The following is a 19,992-nucleotide window of genomic DNA, read 5'->3' as shown; positions in this document are numbered from 1 at the left end:
ACATTCTTTACTGTAATTGATCTCAAGAATGCCTTTTTCAGCGTCCCCATAGATCCGGAAAGCCAATATTTGTTCGGATTCAGTTTAAATGGGCGCAGTTTTAAATTCTCACGCGCTCCCCAAGGATTCACAGAAAGTCCCAGCATCTACAGCCAAGCACTGAAACGAGAACTTGACAGTATCCACATGCCAGTCAATACTGCACTACTTCAATATGTCGATGATCTACTGATCACCGCGAGAAGCGAATCCGAATGTGAAAAGGCTTCTCTGACAGTTTTACATTTTCTAGCCGACAAGGGGCACAAGGTGTCTCCTTCTAAGCTGCAATTCTGTGTCCAGCGAGTTATTTATCTTGGTCACTCGCTGTCCAAGGAGGGAAGGCAGCTTACACCAGATCGCATCCAGTTAATTGCTAACATGTCAATACCCCAGACACAAAAGGAGGTGCGGGCTTTCATAGGCCTCACTTCATATTGTAGGCAGTGGATCCCTCAATATGCATTCCTAGCAAAACCACTCATTCAGTTAACCACACAGGAGGCAGCCACATCGACTGTTCTCCCTTGGACTCAGGAACATACACAAGCTTTTGAAAGCTTAAAGAAAGCTTTATGTCAAGCACCTGTTTTAGCAACACCATGTTATAGCAAACATTTTACACTCTTTGTTACAGAACGCGAAGGTACTGCCTTGTCAGTACTCACTCAGGAACAAGCAGGATCACGCAAGCCATGCGCTTATTTTTCCAGTACATTAGATCCCGTAGCTCAGGCTTTGCCTGCGTGCCTGAAATCAGTGGCAGCAACAGCTTTAGCAATCAGACAGAGCGATGCCATAGTGTTAGGACATCCATTGACAGTACATGTACCACATGCAGTAGAGGTTCTTGTGAACCGAACGCAAACACAACACTTGACCATAGCAAGACTTACCGGTTATGAACTGACATTGTTTCAGCCACACATAGAGATCCGACGTTGTAATACATTGAATCCTGCTACACTGTTACCTGTAATTGGAACAGACCCACTAGCTCATGATTGTGTTGAGATTATTGAAATAAAGACGAAACCTAGACAAGACTTGACAGACGTTCCATTGTTAGATCCAGACCTGACGTTGTATGTAGACGGATCGTGCATGAGAACAAGTACAGGAGATTTAGTGGCCGCGTATGCAGTCACAACAGACACTGAAGTTATTGAGACAAACTGTATAGATACTTTGTCAGCCCAAGCAGCAGAACTTATTGCTCTAACACAAGCCTGTATTCAAGCCACAAATAAGAAAGTTAATGTATACACTGACTCACGTTATGCATTCGGAGTTGTACACGACTTCGGCGTGCTGTGGCGAGAGAGAGGTTATTTAACTTCCCATGGTGCCCACATTCAGCACGGTCCCCTCATTCATGCCTTGTTAGACGCAATACATCTACCCACTGCTATATCGATTATGAAATGTAAAGCACACACGAAGGTTACTGATATCATTTCTCAAGGCAATGATTTAGCTGACAGAACAGCTAAACAGACTGCTCAGACTCGCACATTCGACATGACAAAGCCAATAGTTCAGACACCAACACAGTGTATGACAATTAAGGATCCCGCACTTGACGTAATTGACATACAGACACATGCTACTGCAGAAGAATTAAAGAAATGGACTGAACTAGGAGGGATCCAGACAGATCAAGGATGGATGACGAAGGAGAAATCTGTATGGTTTCTTCCTGACTCTATGGTCCAAGCCATTATAGCTACAATTCACAGTCCGGCGCATTTAGGGGAGAAAGCTATGCTAGATAGCATTCAACACATTTGGTTCAATAAACATTTACGAGCAGCAGCTAAACAAAAAGTCCGTACCTGTATGATATGTTGTCAGTTCAACCCAGGAAAAAGTGTTCCCGTAGAACAGGGTGGATTTCAGACTCCTGATCATCCTTTTGAAGTACTCCAAATGGATTATATCCAGATGGAACGATGTCGAGGATTTAAATATGTTCTTGTAGTTGTCTGCGCTCTCTCCCGATGGACTGAGGCGTACCCAGTATCAGATTACACGGCCCCGACTACTGCCAAACAGTTAGTTCGAGAATTCTTCCCACGGTACGGTTTACCACGTGTTATATATTCAGATAACGGCCAGCCTTTCTCATCCGAATTAATGAAACATGTCTCACTTTTGTTGGGATATCAGTGGAAATTCCACTGTGTCCGACACCCCGAGGCAGCAGGTCTCGTGGAACGACATAATCAAATTTTGAAAATCAGATTGTCTAAAATATGTAAGGAGAAAGGTGTTGACTGGATAGTAGCCTTACCAGTTGCACTGTTTTACATAAGAATGGTAGCACACTCTCGAACAGGGCTATCCCCGTATGAGGTGATCTTCGGAAGACCACCAAATATGTGGGGGACGCCTATACCACGTAAAATAACTGATGTTAATTGTGATATGCTAACAGATTACTTGGCTTCCTTGATGTCTGCACTACAATCTTGTCGTTCACAGGTGGCTGCAGCCTTTCCTGACAACACTGAGGTGAAACCCCATGACGTTGTTCCGGGTGATCTGGTGTTTGTGAGGAATTTCGACCGCAAGACCCAGTTGGAGCCCAGGTGGAAGGCACCCAAGCTAGTCCTGTTGACCACAAGAACAGCCGTGAAAGTTGAGGGCCGCAAGGGCTGGATACATTCCAGCCACATCAAGAAATTTCATGGACTATCCTCGGATATAGACACTGTGCCCTGCACTCCCTCACAGACTGATTCAAAACTTCCCTTTGTTGAACAGAATGACTCTCAGAACTATAAATTAAAGCTTAGGCCCAAACAGTCGAGCAATTTGATTGTTTAAGTCCTCTCCAAGGTGAAGCGGTTGAATTGTCTCTGACATGTATCCCTTGGACCTGAGTAGAGAAAATACCCGAGAAATGCTGAAACGACAGGCGTATTGTAAATCACTGCGTAGCTACTGTATGAGGACATTATTAATTCTGTTTTTATTGAGTCTTTTAATAATTATTACGAGTGTGATTTTGCACATATATCATCCTATTTCTAGACATGTTTATAATGTTGCTGCTGAACATTCTTTTAGTGACCTACCACCACATGAATTATCTTATAGACTTGCGCTGCGCAATAACACTTTCATTAGTATGTTGCATCATTCCCATCAGACTAGTAATGCCACCAATTGTTGGGTGTGTGGCCGACTCCCTCCCTATCAGAATAACAAAGGAGTTCTGCCTTTCTTTCCACATCCGTTCACACATAATGGCTCCTGTGGAGCATGGTTTAGCTTACTAAATTCCATAGACCCAGACACAGCAGTTTATCAACAACATTGGATATGGGGAAATCTGAATCTAGTTTTATTCAACGTCTGTCACCCTAATAAGGAGGGTCACCCCAGTAGAACAGGAACTGATCTAGAAAATGAAGTGTATAAATTAGGTAATTTTACACCTAATCTTATGATTCTGAATGTCAAATCTGAAGTTGAAATAATTCTGCCCACTATGTCAGTATTTCCAGTTAAGGGTGAATTATGTGTAAGAAAAGTTGGTTCCATATATATGGGCCATAGCCAATGCGTTACTACAGTAGAATATAGTGATCGAGGTAAATCTTCATTTAGAGCTTCTCGCCATTCTTACTTTATATGTGGTCAGACGGCATATATGCGTCTGCCTCTTGATTGGGATGGTACCTGTTACATAGCATTCCTTTTGCCACCTGTTTTCCTAGCTCCTCCTGATTATTATCGAAATGTTCATTTAGTACACAATAGAAAGCGAAGAGATCTCCCAGTTGTCGATTATACTGAGACGGCATGGGACAAGTATGTAGATTTCAATAAAGGTATCTTTCCCTATATAGGTACAATATCAAATAGTAAGCTGATACGTAGACTAACCAAGACTCTTGAAGCTGTAGTAAACGAGACTATAGCCGCCCTAGGCAATCTGACAGAGGAACAATCAGCGATGAGAATTGTTGTTCTTCAGAATCGTCTTGTTCTTGACGTCATCCTGGCCGATAGGGGCGGAGCTTGCAGGGTCATCGGATCCAGCTGCTGCATATTCATACCAGAAAATTCGCCATCTGTATATAAAGCTATAACACGCCTTCATAAGATTGTGAGCCAGATACACGAGAATCCAGGCACTTGGACGTGGTCCGGGTGGTTTTGGAGTGTGATATCAGCCTGGGGATGGAGAGTTCTATCCTTCCTAGGAATTGGCCTTCTTATGCTCTTCAGTTGCTGTTTATGCCTGCAATGTGGACCAGCGATTTGTGGTCTGTGTGCCACATCGTGCATTCCATATCAAGGTTCTCGTTCAAAATGCCGGAAGAAGAAGGAAGAAGAAATGATGCTCCATGAGCAAATCGATGGAATAATGAAGATTGATATCTCTTGAAGGGCAAGTAGGGGACAAGGAGGGAATGTGGAAATGTGGATTTTTCCTGATCGGTTATGTCCCCTATCTTGGACCCCAACGATTCTATATGCATGTTACAAGTACATGTATGTTCCCTCCAGTTCCAGTTTCCAAGACGCAAACATATGTGCGTCCACCATCAACATGTTCTCTGTCAGATCCGCCATCAATGGGCTGGATATTCGAGTATGAAGTATGAAAGGCCACCGACTTTATATGGCTAAGTTACTCTATTTTTACAGTTCAGGCAGAATAGGCCCGATTCTGTCCTCAAAGCCTTTCCCTGCTCTCTGTCTCTGACAGCTTCAGCTTGAGCTCGCATCTGTATCCATGAACTTTGTCCTACTCCCTGTGCAGCTAACGGTGCCTGCCTCGGCCAGTTTCGCCTGCCTGCCAAGAAGCTGTATTTCACCTTCGAATTATCTACTTTGCTTTTCAGCCGATGCATTCCTGTCTAGTGATTTAGGCAAACATTTCCTTTAGCTCCAAGCAAAGGACTCGGCCTTTCCATCCTCATGCAAGTAATTCATAGCCCTGTCACCATGGAATATTCCCATCCTCTCGCATTCAGTGTAGACATTTAGACGCTTGTACACACACGCACAGTCAGTATAGAATAGATTCTGTCCGAGAGTCCTTCCTTGTGGATAACATAGTTCTCTAAACATAGGATGTTAGATATGATTTGGGATTAGGTTGACTTGACCCCCCAGACTTTTCGTCTCCACATGTAGAGCTAAATGTCAAGTCCCCTTCACCCCCTAGTTGCACGTCAATTACACGTCATGCTGCTGCGCGCGCATCTATGTTAAGTATTATCTTATAGATCCACCTATGTGTGATAATCAGAGCCAATCATGTTTCTTCTTGCTCATTATTACGCCTAGTTTCGATTACGTATTTACTATGTCATTTCTCTTATCAATTGTTACACCCTCTACATTCGTTTCATTGTAATGTATGACCTATAAAAGTTACTTCTTGTCAATAAAGTATTGTAATTCACTTCCTGAACCCTCGTGGTGACGGAACCTGAAGGCCGCCACTCGAGTCGGCCATTTTGGAATAAAGCTCATTCAGAAAACCTCTTATACCACGGATTCTGCCTCTTATTATTCTGAGCTATTTTACTTTATTTTAGATTCCGTATGAAATTCAGTCTAGGTAAAAGAATATTTACCACAACCCTGACAGAGAACCTTGATTGGGGCCCACAAATCTCGAAATCAAGGCTTAGGTTGTCCCAAATAGCGGGAGGGATTAGTAAGGTCCAGCGTGCCTCGGTCTTCAAATCAGCAGCCCCGGTAGTAGAAATATACCGACTGCAAGCCAGAACTGCTTCACTGTATGGAGTCGAACTATGGGGTCACAAAAATATCTCCAAGCTGACCCTGGTTGAGCAGGGCTTTATGAGAAGTCTTGTGGGTTTGCCAATAAGCACTCCACTTATTCCTTTACGATTTGACTTGGGGATAGAACCTATTGAAGATTTAGCAACTTTGCGGCCCATGCTCTATTGGAAAAGACTCTGGTCGGTGCCAGAATTGGCACCTTACAGAGGGAATTCATAGAGGTCTGAGCCTTAATTAAAAATAAGAACATCGCATGGTTATCCCACATCAAGGATCTTAGTACAAAGATCGGCAGGACCGATCTTTGGGAATCCCCGGAGGTGTCCTGTAAAAGGACATCCAAAACTGAACTCACATGCCAGATAAGGCAACAGAGATTACTTACCCTTCATGGTTTAAGCTCTCTGGGGAAACTTACCAAAGAGTTTCTTCTAATAAAAGCCGAAACACGAGCAGAGGTCTTCCTAGATGTAATCTATCCACCCCTCGCAAGGAAGCTCTACTTGCAGTTAAGGCATGGTAGCTTACCGCTCAGGGCATTTACTCACAAATGGGCAAAATCAGAAAATGTTGCCTGCCCGGCTTGTAATTACAATCAAGAAGATATATGCCATGTTTTGTTATTTTGCCCTGCGTACCAATCAATAAGGAAAAAGTGGCTCATCCCCCTATGCAGGAATCTTGGGTTTAGACACTGCATGCAGGCATGCAGGGTCCTAACATATGACACCCACCCCCCCATTGTCTTTGCAGTGTTCCGCTTTTTATATGGCTCATGGCTAAGAAGGAAAAGCTTTCTGTAAATATTCTCGCCTTTTTACCAACTTCTCTCCTTTGATAACATCAGTTTAATTCATTCTTAATCATTGTATTAACTTGATTCTATTTATTGTTTTAATGAAATGTGTAATCTTGCATGTAATTTTATTTGTGCTTTTATGGTCTCTGACCGAAATAAAGTTATCAAATGAAAATGCTACACTGAAAGAGAGGGAAGAGTCCTGTTACTGTTCTCTGCCGCGTCACGAACGCAAGGAACTCCGAGCTTTACTTATAGGCTTGCGTCCTGGGACGCATTTTCAAAACAAATAAGTAGAGGAACGGAATCCCTGGAATCAAAGTGGCGGCACGCGACGCCCTGCCGATCCCGCACACTTCGACTACTGTACTCATGGCATGATTGCTGGGGCCTCTGACTCGGTTCAGGTGACCGTCCCCACGCACCAGTTAAAGGAGCAACATTGTTTTTTTTACTTACTTCGGTTACTGCTGGTGGCACTGACTTACTAAGAGGCTGCCTGCTGCTTCAAAGTTCCCGCCTCAACGTCTTGTTAACGGGTGCTGGTGACTCGTCAAGTACGTGTGTGCTGGGGTGTTGTCCACGTCTCTGGAATTAAAAAAAGTTACGCACGCCACGTTGCCGCAGCCCCCTGCCCTATAGTACCAAATGTAGCCCAATCAGTGGCCCGCCCACCTCCAGCAACCCTGAAAGCACATTCATTTGCATTATGAAAATGAAGTTATCGGGCTCGCTCTCGCAGCAGCACGGCAGAGAAACACTTTTCTTCATCGAGGAGAGGACTCTGGAGACTGTCTGTGAAGTGAACAGCACTGCAGTAAGGCAATAATATTTAATTTACTTTGACCATGACGTGCAGACTGCAGTGCAGTGCAGTGAAGTCGTGTCGGTGAAGTAAGTTGGCAGTGGCAGTGTAGACCTGGCCCTGATAAAAAGGAGCCGGTGCTAAGCACCGGCAAGCACCGGCACAAATTAAGCACTGTTAGCATGGGACGACTCCTGGTGGCCCCCGGCACTAGGCACCGCACCTGAACCGACGGACCACACGCGCAACTTGGGCGTCATACTGGACTCCTCCCTATCGATGACCAGACAAGTCAACGCCGTCTCCTCAGCTTGCTTCCACAACCTCCGCATGCTCCGAAAGATCTTCCGATGGATCCCGACCGAGACCAGGAAGACGGTCACCCAGGCTCTCGTCACCAGCAGACTAGACTACGGAAACACCCTCTACGCCGGTACTACAGCCAAGCTTCAGAAAAGACTTCAGCGTATCCAGAACGCCTCTGCCCGACTCATCCTGGACGTCCCCCGACGCAGCCACATCTCGTGCCACCTGAGAGACCTGCACTGGCTCCCTGTCAACAAGAGGATCACGTTCAGACTCCTCACCCACGCACACAAGTCCCTCCACGACTTAGGCCCAGGGTACCTCAACAGCCGCCTCACCTTCTACACGCCCACCCGCCAGCTACGTTCCGCTAACCTCGCCCTCGCCGTCGTCCCTCGCATCCAGAGAGCCACCGCTGGAGGAAGGTCATTCTCCTACCTGGCAGCTAAGACTTGGAACTCCCTACCCGTCCACCTGCGGATGACACAGGACCACCTGGCATTCAGGAAACAGCTCAAGACCTGGCTGTTCGAGCAGTAGCAGACCCCCTTCCCCAAGCGCCTTGAGACCCTTACGGGTGAGTAGTGCGCGATATAAGTTCCATGATTGATTGATTGACTGTTCTCAAGCTATTTTAGATATTCCATAAATGTATAAAACAAAACTATCAACGCAACTTTACTCCTGGCTTGCTTCAACCTTAGGTAACTGTTTAGCAATACCTGCTGGCTAAGTGGACTGAAGCATTCACTTCAGGGATCTGTGCTCAACTCCCCTACTCAAAGGTATGGCCCCTGATAGACCATGGAGCATGGGCGTGCAGTAAAGAGCTCTGCACGGTCCACCCACCCAACACCATCCTGTCTGTTGTCAGACCCCTTTCTGGGGTGTGCGGAGCCTGTTCACAAGTTCCCTGGACACTAGTGAATAGCATCCAAAGCAGGGCGTCAGTAGAGAGCGGCGCGTGAGACTGGGACCTACTGCGTACAAAAGCAGACGGCTCGCGCAGGTCCCCAGACACCCCGCGATAACCTGCGCATCAGCTCCAGCTGCACAGGGAACCACTGGGGAGTGCATCTAAGGGGAGCATTCTGCAACCCTCCCACCTTCATTGCCCATGGGGGGGACAAGAAGCAGAGGTGACACGCGGCCGAGGGGTAAAGCGGGCGTGGGGCAGCCCCTCCCCACCATTGTACTGCAGAGCGGCTTTACTGTGAATCACCCTGCAGCTCCCCCCACATCAAATATCAGTGAGGGGGCCCCATAACGCCAATAGTAGGGGCTCATGTGGGAGGGGGTGCTGAAGCAGCTCTCTCCCTCGTCGACCACAAGAATGACTGTCTCCGGCCCTGCGCTGGGGCCGCAGTCCTGGACTGAGTACGGGGGTGAACGTTGCTGGTCCTATCCAGGCTGATCTTGGGGTCCTAGTTTCTGTGGAACACACTACAGCCTTCACCTCTGCATATACTGATAGGGAGCGGCTGGAGGTGACATTGGCGCTTCACCAGCTGAAAGTCCCCCCCTCCCCCATTCCACAAGATTACAGAGCGACCTACTGGATAACTCTGCCTGGTCCCACAACTCGAGGGCCACACTGCTTGGATCAGTGCCGCGCTTATCTACGGCTCACCGGGGGAGTCCACCCTGAGAGGCCCCCATGAAAATAGAGGGGCCCCTCCTCATCCTGCTGTTTCCATTTGCCAGCTAATTGCTGTCAGTGCTGCCTTGGACTAAACATCACCTGTACCCACCCCCCTCATCACAACAAGACCGTGGTGAAACAACGACACACCAAGGGCGGTCTGGATGGGGGGGCTGAAACCCACTCTTCCTCCACCTCCCCTGCGTTGAACGCATCTCAGTCTCTGCCAGGTGGACCCACACAAACTGCACCAACTGTGAAATTGCCTGTTTGACGAGTTCTGGGACCTAACCATTTTGACTCAGGAAGTTCCTTTAAACAAATGGGTGGATTTTGCATATTTTGAGTTTTACCAAATACTTTTTACCTATTCTAGTAGGAAAGCCTTCCATCTTCAGAACCAGGGAAAATTGCACAAGCCACCTGCTCGTCATTGGAAAATAGTCAGGCAAGTTGTCAGGTTTGTATGTTTTAGGGGCCCTGGCTCACCATTAACGTCTGAGTGGAGATATGGACACAGTCGTAATCAAAATTCATCCCCACTGGCTTTTTGGGTGAGATGGCATTTTAAATGCACCTCAACTGAACAGGCTCAATCGGACTGGTTTGACGAATTATTACAGGCCAGCCGGGATATCAAAACTACTTTGGAAGCTAAATTAGACTCTGGTGATCAACATGGGGCTTCTGCGGGCTGACCAACCTAATCTACGCGACAGAGGGGAGGCCACTGAATGCACACTGGTAGGATATCAGAGGTCTCCCTATTGGGTGCTAAGGCTGATGACGCAGTGGGCACTTCGTCCTAAACAGTATCCGTGGATGGCCCCAGCATGGAACGCAAAGGGTCCCTGGTAAGGTCCCACCCCGGGGTCCGCTCCAAGGCCAGTGGTTGCATGTCTCGTCAACTACTGAGATCGCAATTACATTTTACAGGTTGCCAGAACCAAGGGACCCTGGCAGATTGATAATAGTTCAGTGAACATTTCTGGACTTCAGTGGTGAAGTACAGAGACAAAGGGGTCATTCAAGCCGATCAAATAGAAGCTTCGCCAGCAGGGATTGTGATATTAATTCATGTCCCGGTTGGATAATTTGTCACAGACTCTGTAGCGATGCTCTTCTTTATGACACCGGCTGACACCTGGGAGTGGCTGGAATCAAAGGGGGTGTGTCGGGTGAGGGGGGGTGGTCGATCGTACACAGATTGGCACCGCCAGAGATCGCCACAACAACATCTCAGATGTCTCAGAGGCAAACCCAGGAGTAGGCAGGCAGCAGGACAACGAGTGCTGGAAGTGGTTGAACTGGAATGCCACCACAGCCTAGACACAGGATCCCCATATCATAAACCTGGCTCCCCGAGTGAGGGTTGGCCCTTGCTTTGGAGAACACTCCAGTGGAACTGCGCTCAGGACCTGAACTCAGTCCGATGATAGCAGACCAAGTGCTCTGAACAAAGAAACGATATCCTTTTAAGGGGGCCGCCGTATACACAATGGGGAGTGAACGGGGGTTTTCCTGCCCTGCGAACAGGGGTGGAGGGAACCCAATTGATGTGTCATGGGTGTGGACTGTATGCCCTTTCAGTTACACTTAGATGCTACACCACCATTAATTCAGGATGGAACAAGTTCTTTTCTTATTTTTTACAGTTCACATTTGGTCATGGGCTTGTTCCTGTTCTGACCCAGGGAAGGGAGTAGTGGTACAAGATTTGAACATTTATTTTGTGAGCCAACAACACCACAGCACTGTTTCAAGATGGAAACCAAACCTATAAATGGACTCTAGGGGTCTGCCTTTTGGGGCGTTGGGGATCTGTGTGATTTTTTGCCTGTGTAGAATGCCAGAGGTATGGCCTCCCCATGCGGTAGCATCAAATAAATTCCTATCTGAGACGCAGACAGACACACATTGCATACCTGCAAGAAATGTCTATGGCTGTGATAGAACTTCCAAAACTAAATTGGAGGTTGAGATGCCAGATTATGGGCACCTCCTGCTTGGTTTATGCAAGGGGGTTACCCATTTTGGTGGCACCCGTGGCGCAGCTAGTAATAATCCATATGAGAATAGACCTGGATGGGGCTCTGTAATGGTTGAGGGAGTGCTAGATGGAACACCGGTTATTCTTGTGCCTCTCTACACACCCAACAGTAACCAGAAACAGTTCCTAGTAAACCTGGCTCCTTCGAAGATACACTAACTGACGGCGCTGAGAATATTGTGTGGGGACTTTATTAGTGTACCTGACACCACCCTAGACAGGTCACACCCCCGCTGCAGGATACATCAGTGGCTCTGACTGCTCAAACCTTCAAAGAATTGCTCGGTTATAGACACTTGCACTATACTTAGTGTTTCATTCACCCTGACATGTGAGAATACTCTTTCTTCTCAGTGGTCCACCAGCTACACACCCAGATAGATCTTTTTCTCTACATCCAGACATGTGTTGACCTCAGAGTACCTGGTTGAACACTTACTGACCATATTCCTCCTAAGATCACAATACGTTGTGAAGGATGGTGCGTGCCAGTACCCACTTGGAAACTTCACTCCCCAGTGTTGCACAATAGGATGTTTTGTGAAACTGTCGGCACACACATTAGGCGCTATTTCAAGGACAACGACGATACCATTTCTGACAGGGGCATAGGGTGGTATGCATTTACTGCCGTCATAAGCAGTCTATGCATTTCTACAACATTTGGTGTGGAACTCACACAATGCAGGCAGATCTTAGATACAGAACATGCTATAAGGGAGGCTTGGTGTAGGGACGGGATGGTGTATGGAATGACTGTGACATTGTGACTCTTAGGAGTGACTTCAGGGCTCTGGGGGACTGGCTTAGGAAACTAAAATACACAGAGTACATGGCTAGACAACATGCAGAAGATGGCAGGGCAGGGCGCCTGCTGGCGTGGCTTCTCCGATCAGAGGTCCCTGGGTCCCATATGAATGCTGAGATCCCAGGATGGAGAGATACTTAGTGCACAGACCGATACTAATAAAGTCTTCTTGACCTATTGTAGCAACCAAGATGAAGGGACTGAGGGGAATGGGGGACTTATTTTGCAAAAATACATGGCTAGGTTGCCGATCCCGAGATTCAACTCTCTCCAAAGACATGATGAACTACTGACAGTCGAAGAGGTACGTCCTGTGACTGATCTGATGGCATGCAATAAAACCCTTGGGATATATGCATCCCATTGGTGTTCTATTCAACCTAGAAAACTACTGGCTCCGAACCTCCTTCCAATGTTTCAACTCTCCAAGAACAAGTGCACCCCCCCAAGCATCTCTGCACGAGACACTGATTGTGATCTTCCACAGTTAGCGATCCACTACAGGTGGAGGAACACATTTCTGAACTTGAAATCCCTCTTTAGACTTATGGAGGAAAGTCCACAGGTGACTCCACTGTGTACAGCTTTATCATTGGACATTAAAAAGGCCTTCAACACCTTGTGTTGACTGTATCTTATAGTGGTGTTGCAAAGGACAAGATGGGGGGCCTTAGATAATGCAATGGATAGGCCTATTTGATGCCAGTGCAGTGGCCTGGGTTTGCATGGGCAGCAAGATCTCTTATGCCTTCAAAGTGTGCAGGGGTCTCACTAATCATATTTGTCAGCAAATGTAGCCCCTGATGGGGCTCTTTCGAATATAATGACTCCGATGGGGAGACAGAGGGGCGACTCCTCTGAGACAATCGCACATTACATGGGTGACGCACTGGTATACCTCCAGGATGTGTGCAGAGATCTGCCACAAGACACTAGGTGACTTTGGAGCTGCATCTGGGCTGAAATGAAATGGGGCTAGTCTTGCTTGTTCCCCCTTCGTAGACTTTTAGACCACGAATGCAAGGTTTTACCTCGTATGGATCAGAAGTGGCAAACTGACATCTTTAGATACTTGGGGGTGAATGTCTATCATTCCGAGGAAGGCCCAGTGCAGGGAGATCTAGCGGCATGCAGTAGCTGGCATACAAAGCTCTCTGACCTTTTGAAAATACCTTCCACTATCGCCAGGGGGCAGAGTGGCAATAGCCAAAGGCTTGTGCCGCCTGGATTGATATACCATTTCTCAGCGCTCCCAGTCTATCTGCCCAAATGCTTTTTCAGTGACCTGACCACCTCTCTGATTTAATTTAGGGCAAGGAGAAGAAGAGAGTGGCTCTCCCTAAACGTTACGCCCTGTTAGAATGCGGCGGGCTAGGGATGCCGAACTATGAACTCTACTATTCAGTGGAGCAACTGCATTGGTCCATGTGATGGCTCTCAGGTACACCTAATCCTGAATGGGCTCTTATCATAAGGGAAAAAGGGGTCTGTAGGATAGTGGACTGGCTGCTGAACCCTCAACAGGATGTCCGACACAGAGGATGCCTGGCCAAGGTGGCTAAGCATTGATACCATTCATATGCACAGCCCAAACATGCTCACCGAATCTCCAACTGTGGACAAAGACGGGCCTCCCTGTGTTGGGTGATCTGTTTATACACAAAACCATGTTGACCTTTTAGGAGCTCAGGAAGCATTATGAACTGTAAGAGAAACAGTTTCTGAATTACAATGCACTAGCGGCCACGATTAGGAATGTCTGAAATATACTCATTAATTTTTTTTAGATTAGACATATTTCAAACCTGCAAATATTCATTGAATGTCCCCAGGGTCACCCCCAAATGCCCACTATACCTGATGGCAATCTTCTACCATATGGTGTGGACCTCTACAGAGATGGGGTGTTTTGGGCAGAGGCAGTGACACTACTGTCTGAAATCACAGAACGGGCACTTGCAGACTCTCTGCATTGCTTCCTGGGAAGTTTGCTGCATACATGCAAGAATAAATACACCACTAAATTCATAGACCTAGCTTATGTCCTGCTAAAAGGTCGTATACCAATGGCCTGAAAATCCTCGGTTGCCTCTCCGATTCGGCTCTGGCAATCTGATCTTTCTAAGTGAGCTGCCGCAGAGGTCACAACCTAGCAATCATTGCCAGTTCAACAGAGAGGCACCACAGTGGGACGCATCGGACACATACCTGAAGAGACGAGCAGCTAAGGCAGAGGTTGGACCACAATGATAGCAACCACCCCACCTCTCCGGGGGTCACTGAGTCTGGGAGCATGCTGCTGAGGAGTAGGGTGCATGTTGAAATATACCATAACAGACCAGAACGCTCCTACCCCTGCCCCCCATTAACAGCCCAAGAAAATGACATCACTGTTGTTCTTTGTACTGAGCTTGAGAGCCCCACACATGTGTAGAAATGACAAGGTATGGGGACATCACATTCCCCTTGTCTGGGATGCTAGGTTGGTCTCCCAAACACAACATAATATATTTCAAATACCAGTTGAGCATTATCACTTCCTTTAGTTAATTAAGGTTCATAACAGTGGACATTGAATGAGAGATATGCACAGCACTTGCGCCACTTCTAAGAAATAATGGGCTTTTCTACAAGAGGCCTCTGAAGCATCGCTTTTTTATACGCTCCGGTAGCGCAGACCTCTCTATCATATCTATGAGGGAACGCAAAGCCACCCTGCGTGGCTTTGAGTGGCCTAATAGATATGGAGTAGGGCAAGGCAGCCAAAGCGCTGCCTTGCCTTACTCTGCTTCAAGGAGGCATTGCAGTGGGTATTCCCACGCAACACCCATGGATGTTGACGCTGCCCTAGATTTGCAAAATCGCTGAAACCTGGTACAGCACCAAAACCATACGCCTCCCCAGAGCAGGCGCAACAAGGAGAAATATTTTAATTTCTACTTGTTTTTTCCTTTTTCAATGTGTACTGCATTCTGCAGCACACATACAATGAAGAAAATGAGCCCCTTCCTGCACAAAAACAATCCTGCCAACAACGCAGGCATTCTTGCAACATGGTGCAAAGGTGCCTGTGTTGGCCTTAGGCATCATCATCATATGTATCTTTATTCAGTCAATATTGACCATAAAAGCACAATAAACAATATATACAGTGATTTCACACTTGAATAAAAATGTGATGGAATCAAATTTAGGCAAAAATATTTTCACTCCTTAAAATCACAAGTTGAATTAATACAAAGCCCTATGGAGTTGATCCTACACACATTTCCCATTACCTACAGGACTCCCTTAATGGCAACCAATTCTATACTAAGTAATCAAGTGGAACCTGCATCAAGGTCAGAAACATAGATCACAATGCATATTTCTTCCTTAATCTGTCATGGGTAAAACAAAAGACAAACTTGATAAATGGTCTATCCTCTACTTGAATTGATGGGGCGGATTGATGCACTGGTTATTACTCCCCAAATACTCTATATTTTATCCATGCTCCCTGTCACCATTCCAACCAGTCATTATAACAATTTGTATAAATTAAAAAATTCTTTCTTTTGAACAATAAACCTGCACATTTGCGCTAAAATCTTTAAAATTCACAAAAACGAATGTGGTATTGGATTACCTGATTTAAACAAATACCATATGTCACTTTGCACAAAGTTTGTTATTGTTTCGAACTATTGATCATGCACATACTTCTATGTAGATATTATTAGAAAATAATCTATTGCACCTATTTCCTTTACCTGATTTTCTAACTATGGCAAACACTAAAATTGGTGAAATCTCACCCTCTCAGCCTTACTGCTACTAAGCTTGCACTACCGTCTTTTGATGAAAAGTTTAATGTCAATATGAGATCGAAAAAGGTCTCACTTTGCTCACTTTGGTGTAATCTAAATTTAAAAGTCAAAAAACATATCTCTTTTTGCAACTAATGGACTTATATTGGGATTTTCCATATTAGTGATATTTACCAAGGAGATGTGTTCTGTTACTTTAGTGAGTTAACAGCAAAATTATGTCTCCCTCAGCCTACAACACCTCAAATATAAACTGGTTTGTATTTCTATTCTTAATGCTTATCTCAATTTAATACCAGCAGCTAAAGTATGGTATGGAATTATGCATGCATATTGTACCTATACAGGACATTTAGCATCTAAATTTTCAAAATCCTCACTAGTAATACCTTCCCTATAACTGCTCTAGCATATAGACAGAATCTTGGTTTAGATGTTCAAATGTCCATCGAATAATGGCAATTTGAATGAGTAATATCGCAGGATTTCTCCAGGCATCTATTTTATAAACTGGAAACTAATATGTTTCTTTTATAAAACTCATTCTGCTCTCCAATTCAGTTATTCAAAGTAAACTTAATTGTTACACCAAACTGTTGGCATTGCAAATATACACCAGTGTCTTTAAAATATTAACTCTATGTGTGATTGTTCTAGTGTTTCAATTTTTGAATAGAAGTATGGAAAACTAGTGGGTGTTTTTTAAGTTTCAACAACCTTTGTCATTCAACAGTGTTATTTGTAGTCTTCATGCTCTTAAATACCCACTTTCTCATGACGATTTTAAGCTCTTTGATTTCCTTAACTCCACCACTGCTAAATCAATTAAATCAAATTGGAAAGATGCTAGTTTATTGTCTGTTCATGCTTGGTGAGATTGAATGACTTTGTTTAAACATGGTTATGCTTCATTACTATCTTCATCTTTTTTGCCTGTTTCTGACTACCTGTTTTATTATCTGTTCATGCGTGGTGGGACTAAATAACTTTGCTTAGACGTGGGTATTCTTCATTACTATGTCCTTCTTTATTTGTCTGTTCCAAATTATTTTCTTTGATTATAATTAATAAACTATTTGGAAAACAAAGGATGTTCTAAAAATTCCTTCCAACAGACTGACAGTAAATAGTACATAGAGGTTTTTATGAGCTGTACCTAATCTCCCATAACTATGAGGAAGTGGACTGCACAGAGCCAAGCCAGTGGCGGCTAATTATATTTTAAAGTTGTGAGGCCGTGAGGTGTTTCTACATCATAAATTGACCTTGGTTGAATCGAATGGCAACAGAGATAAATTATTCTTTTCACTATGACACAGTCAGAAACTCGATGGGCTTGTGACTTGAGTTTCTGACTGTATCATAGTGAAAGGAAGAATATATCAGTAAATTTGCAAAAAGGAAGGATTTATCAGTTTATTAGTCAATTTGCATAAAGTATTAGATGCCTAAACCAAACATTCCAAGTATTGCATCTACCAAGGTAAATTCTGAGGGTCTATTTACTCCACTGTCAGGCTTTACCATCAGCATATATGGTTAGTATACCACACCTGTTGTCAATATGATATTCCTATAACTGATCACCATAGCTAATGTATCTTACCCTAAGAACTCTTTGGAGACCCGCAGCGGCTTGCATTAGTTTGCAAAACATGAAAATCAAGTCACATAAAAATAAAAAAAAGTAAATATTTACCAAAGATCACCCTACGTGTCTTTCTCTGATCTTTTTGTGAAATTATGTTGTGTTGTAGTTCTACTACGTCTTTATTTTGTATCTTTAACACTTTCGGGATCACATCTGTACTCTTTGCTTTAAGCCTAGTATGCTCCAATGTCCGAATTGCCATATCTCATGTTTTATCGTATTATTCCACATTCTTCTTTCCACCCATCTCAGCACAAATCTTGCATTCTGCTCACTACCGAATACATCATTAAAATTAATATTTTTGTAGTTATCTCTTTGTCAATAGTCACTAAATTAGTCATTCTATACCTTTTGTTACAGAAATTAACATATCGGCTCCACTTGCAATCGATGTCCTAATTACAGATGATATCTTGATGTTGATTACGTACACACTCACGACCCTGACTCCCACTATTTCGTGGACCATGAACGGCACTACCCTGGTGTCTTGGGTTGTAAACTCCACAGCTCCAAATATTGAGGAAAACTACAAAGACCGTCTCCAGATCTTCTACCCCGGCTCCATCACCATTTCAAAAGCTGTCTTCAATGATACTGGGAACTACACCGTACTAGTGAAATGGGCAGACAATATCCTGGCACAAGCTAACATTTCAGTAAATGTCTACGGTAAGTCGTTATGTGGCCATTCATAGTAAACCCTAGAGGCAACATGACCCAAATTCACTTTTGAAGCTGTCATGGCGCTAATGTTGGGAAACTAGACTCTCAGAGCTCTGAAATACAACTGGAAAAAAGTAACACAATAATTAGGAATACAAAAATGCTAGGAAATGTTATTGATCTGTGATGTTTGGTAAATTTGGTGGCCCGGAAGAAGGGAATCAGGACTAAGGGGAACCAGTGTAAGATGGGGTCACTTTGAAGAATAACTTGAGTGATGTTTGTGAAAAAAACCTTTCATTTTAGTTAAAGCAGAAGAGTAGAGAGTAAAGTTATATGTAGACGAAATGGCTCTAAGTTCTTAAGTTTGCAGTCTGCCTTGTGAATCTATCTAGAGTTTACCCTGGCAAATATTTGGGATCAGTCTGTTGTGAGTTTGGGCACAGAAAGGCATAGACTGTACCCAAGGTAACGGAGGGACAAGCAGTATTGGATTTTGGTGCAGGAAGTAGAGGAGAGGTTGATGCACATTCAAAATCCCTGCATAAAATACTCTGTTGTGTGCAATCAGTGCTTAATTTGAGCCAGTGTTTGCCATAGGGGTCACCGGTGCTCATTTTTGGGGACGAATAGTTATTTTACCTCATCAGGCATTTCCCAAGAGCAAAAGAGGGAAAAATGCACACAAATGGAAAAGACAGAGTAGGTGAAAAACGAAAGAAACACCACCAAATGAGAAAGCAGGAGCCTGCAAGAGTGAGATAAAGGGGCAGTAAAGGTCTAGTAGTGGTTTAAAGAGGCGTGCAATGGACTTCAGACTAGCAGCCTTGGAATCTGGTGTACTAATATTTAATAGTGCCAGCCAGGGGCCTCTGGGCACTGGCACTCATTATTTTACAGATTAGGCAAAATACTGCACATGCTTTTCTCTCATAATTCACAACATGTCTATTTTATAGTTTTAGTTCATACTAAAAGTTCTGGTTATGGAAGTCAACCTAGCACATTTGCATTAACAAAGAGAATTCACAAAAATAGCATTCAATGACAGCCACATACTGTGGTCTAGAATGGTAGCTAGGTCAGTGTCTCAATAGAATATCATAAACAGGGTCTGTTGTTAGATAACCAGGTTCGAATCTTAGAGGACTAGTACACAGAGCAGTCAATCCTATAGTCATATGAGATGTTACTGTTTATTACTGGAGGAATGCTCATGCAAGTATCCTGGAGAAAAAAGGGGTGGTTGGGTAATGGTATAGCACAGAGGGCCGCCAATTAGAAGTGGGGCAACAATTCCTTTATCTGCTGTAATTCCTGTTACTGCACATATCAGAATTCAGATTTTGTGATATTTTTCTGAAACTTCCAGAATATTCCGCCAGTAACATTTACTTGGTCAAAACCTGTTGACATTGGGGGTGTCGGGCCCTCTGGTAAATAGAGATGTATGCCGTATTCGATCCTGTAAATTCTAAATTTCCTGCATGTGCTCTGTGGTGGAGTAGTACAGGACAGTAGCTGGGTTTGGTGGTGGTCTCACTCATGTCTTAGGTCTAGATTATGAATGTTTGAGGAGAGCAGTGGTTGGGGATATATAACATTTCCAAGCAATTAAGACAAAGAGGGATTTGCTCTGCTT

At 44.6% G+C, this 19,992-nt stretch overlaps 1 protein-coding gene across 1 annotated transcript in view; it reads left to right on the top strand.

The window, feature by feature from the left end:
- The window catches only part of LOC146809052 (uncharacterized), a 477,319-nt gene that overhangs the window by 93,462 nt on the left and 363,865 nt on the right, over nucleotides 1–19,992 (top strand). Inside the window, exon 7 of the mRNA XM_085614821.1 lies at nucleotides 18,045–18,356. Coding sequence (XP_085470947.1) covers nucleotides 18,045–18,356 — 312 coding nt within the window. The remainder of the gene's footprint in view (nucleotides 1–18,044; nucleotides 18,357–19,992) is intronic.

Source organism: Triturus cristatus, chromosome 7 (assembly GCF_964204655.1).
Source record: "Triturus cristatus chromosome 7, aTriCri1.1, whole genome shotgun sequence".
NCBI lineage: Eukaryota > Metazoa > Chordata > Amphibia > Caudata > Salamandridae > Triturus > Triturus cristatus.
Note: the sequence above shows the minus strand (reverse complement) of the source record. Positions and strands in the feature narration are given on the sequence as shown.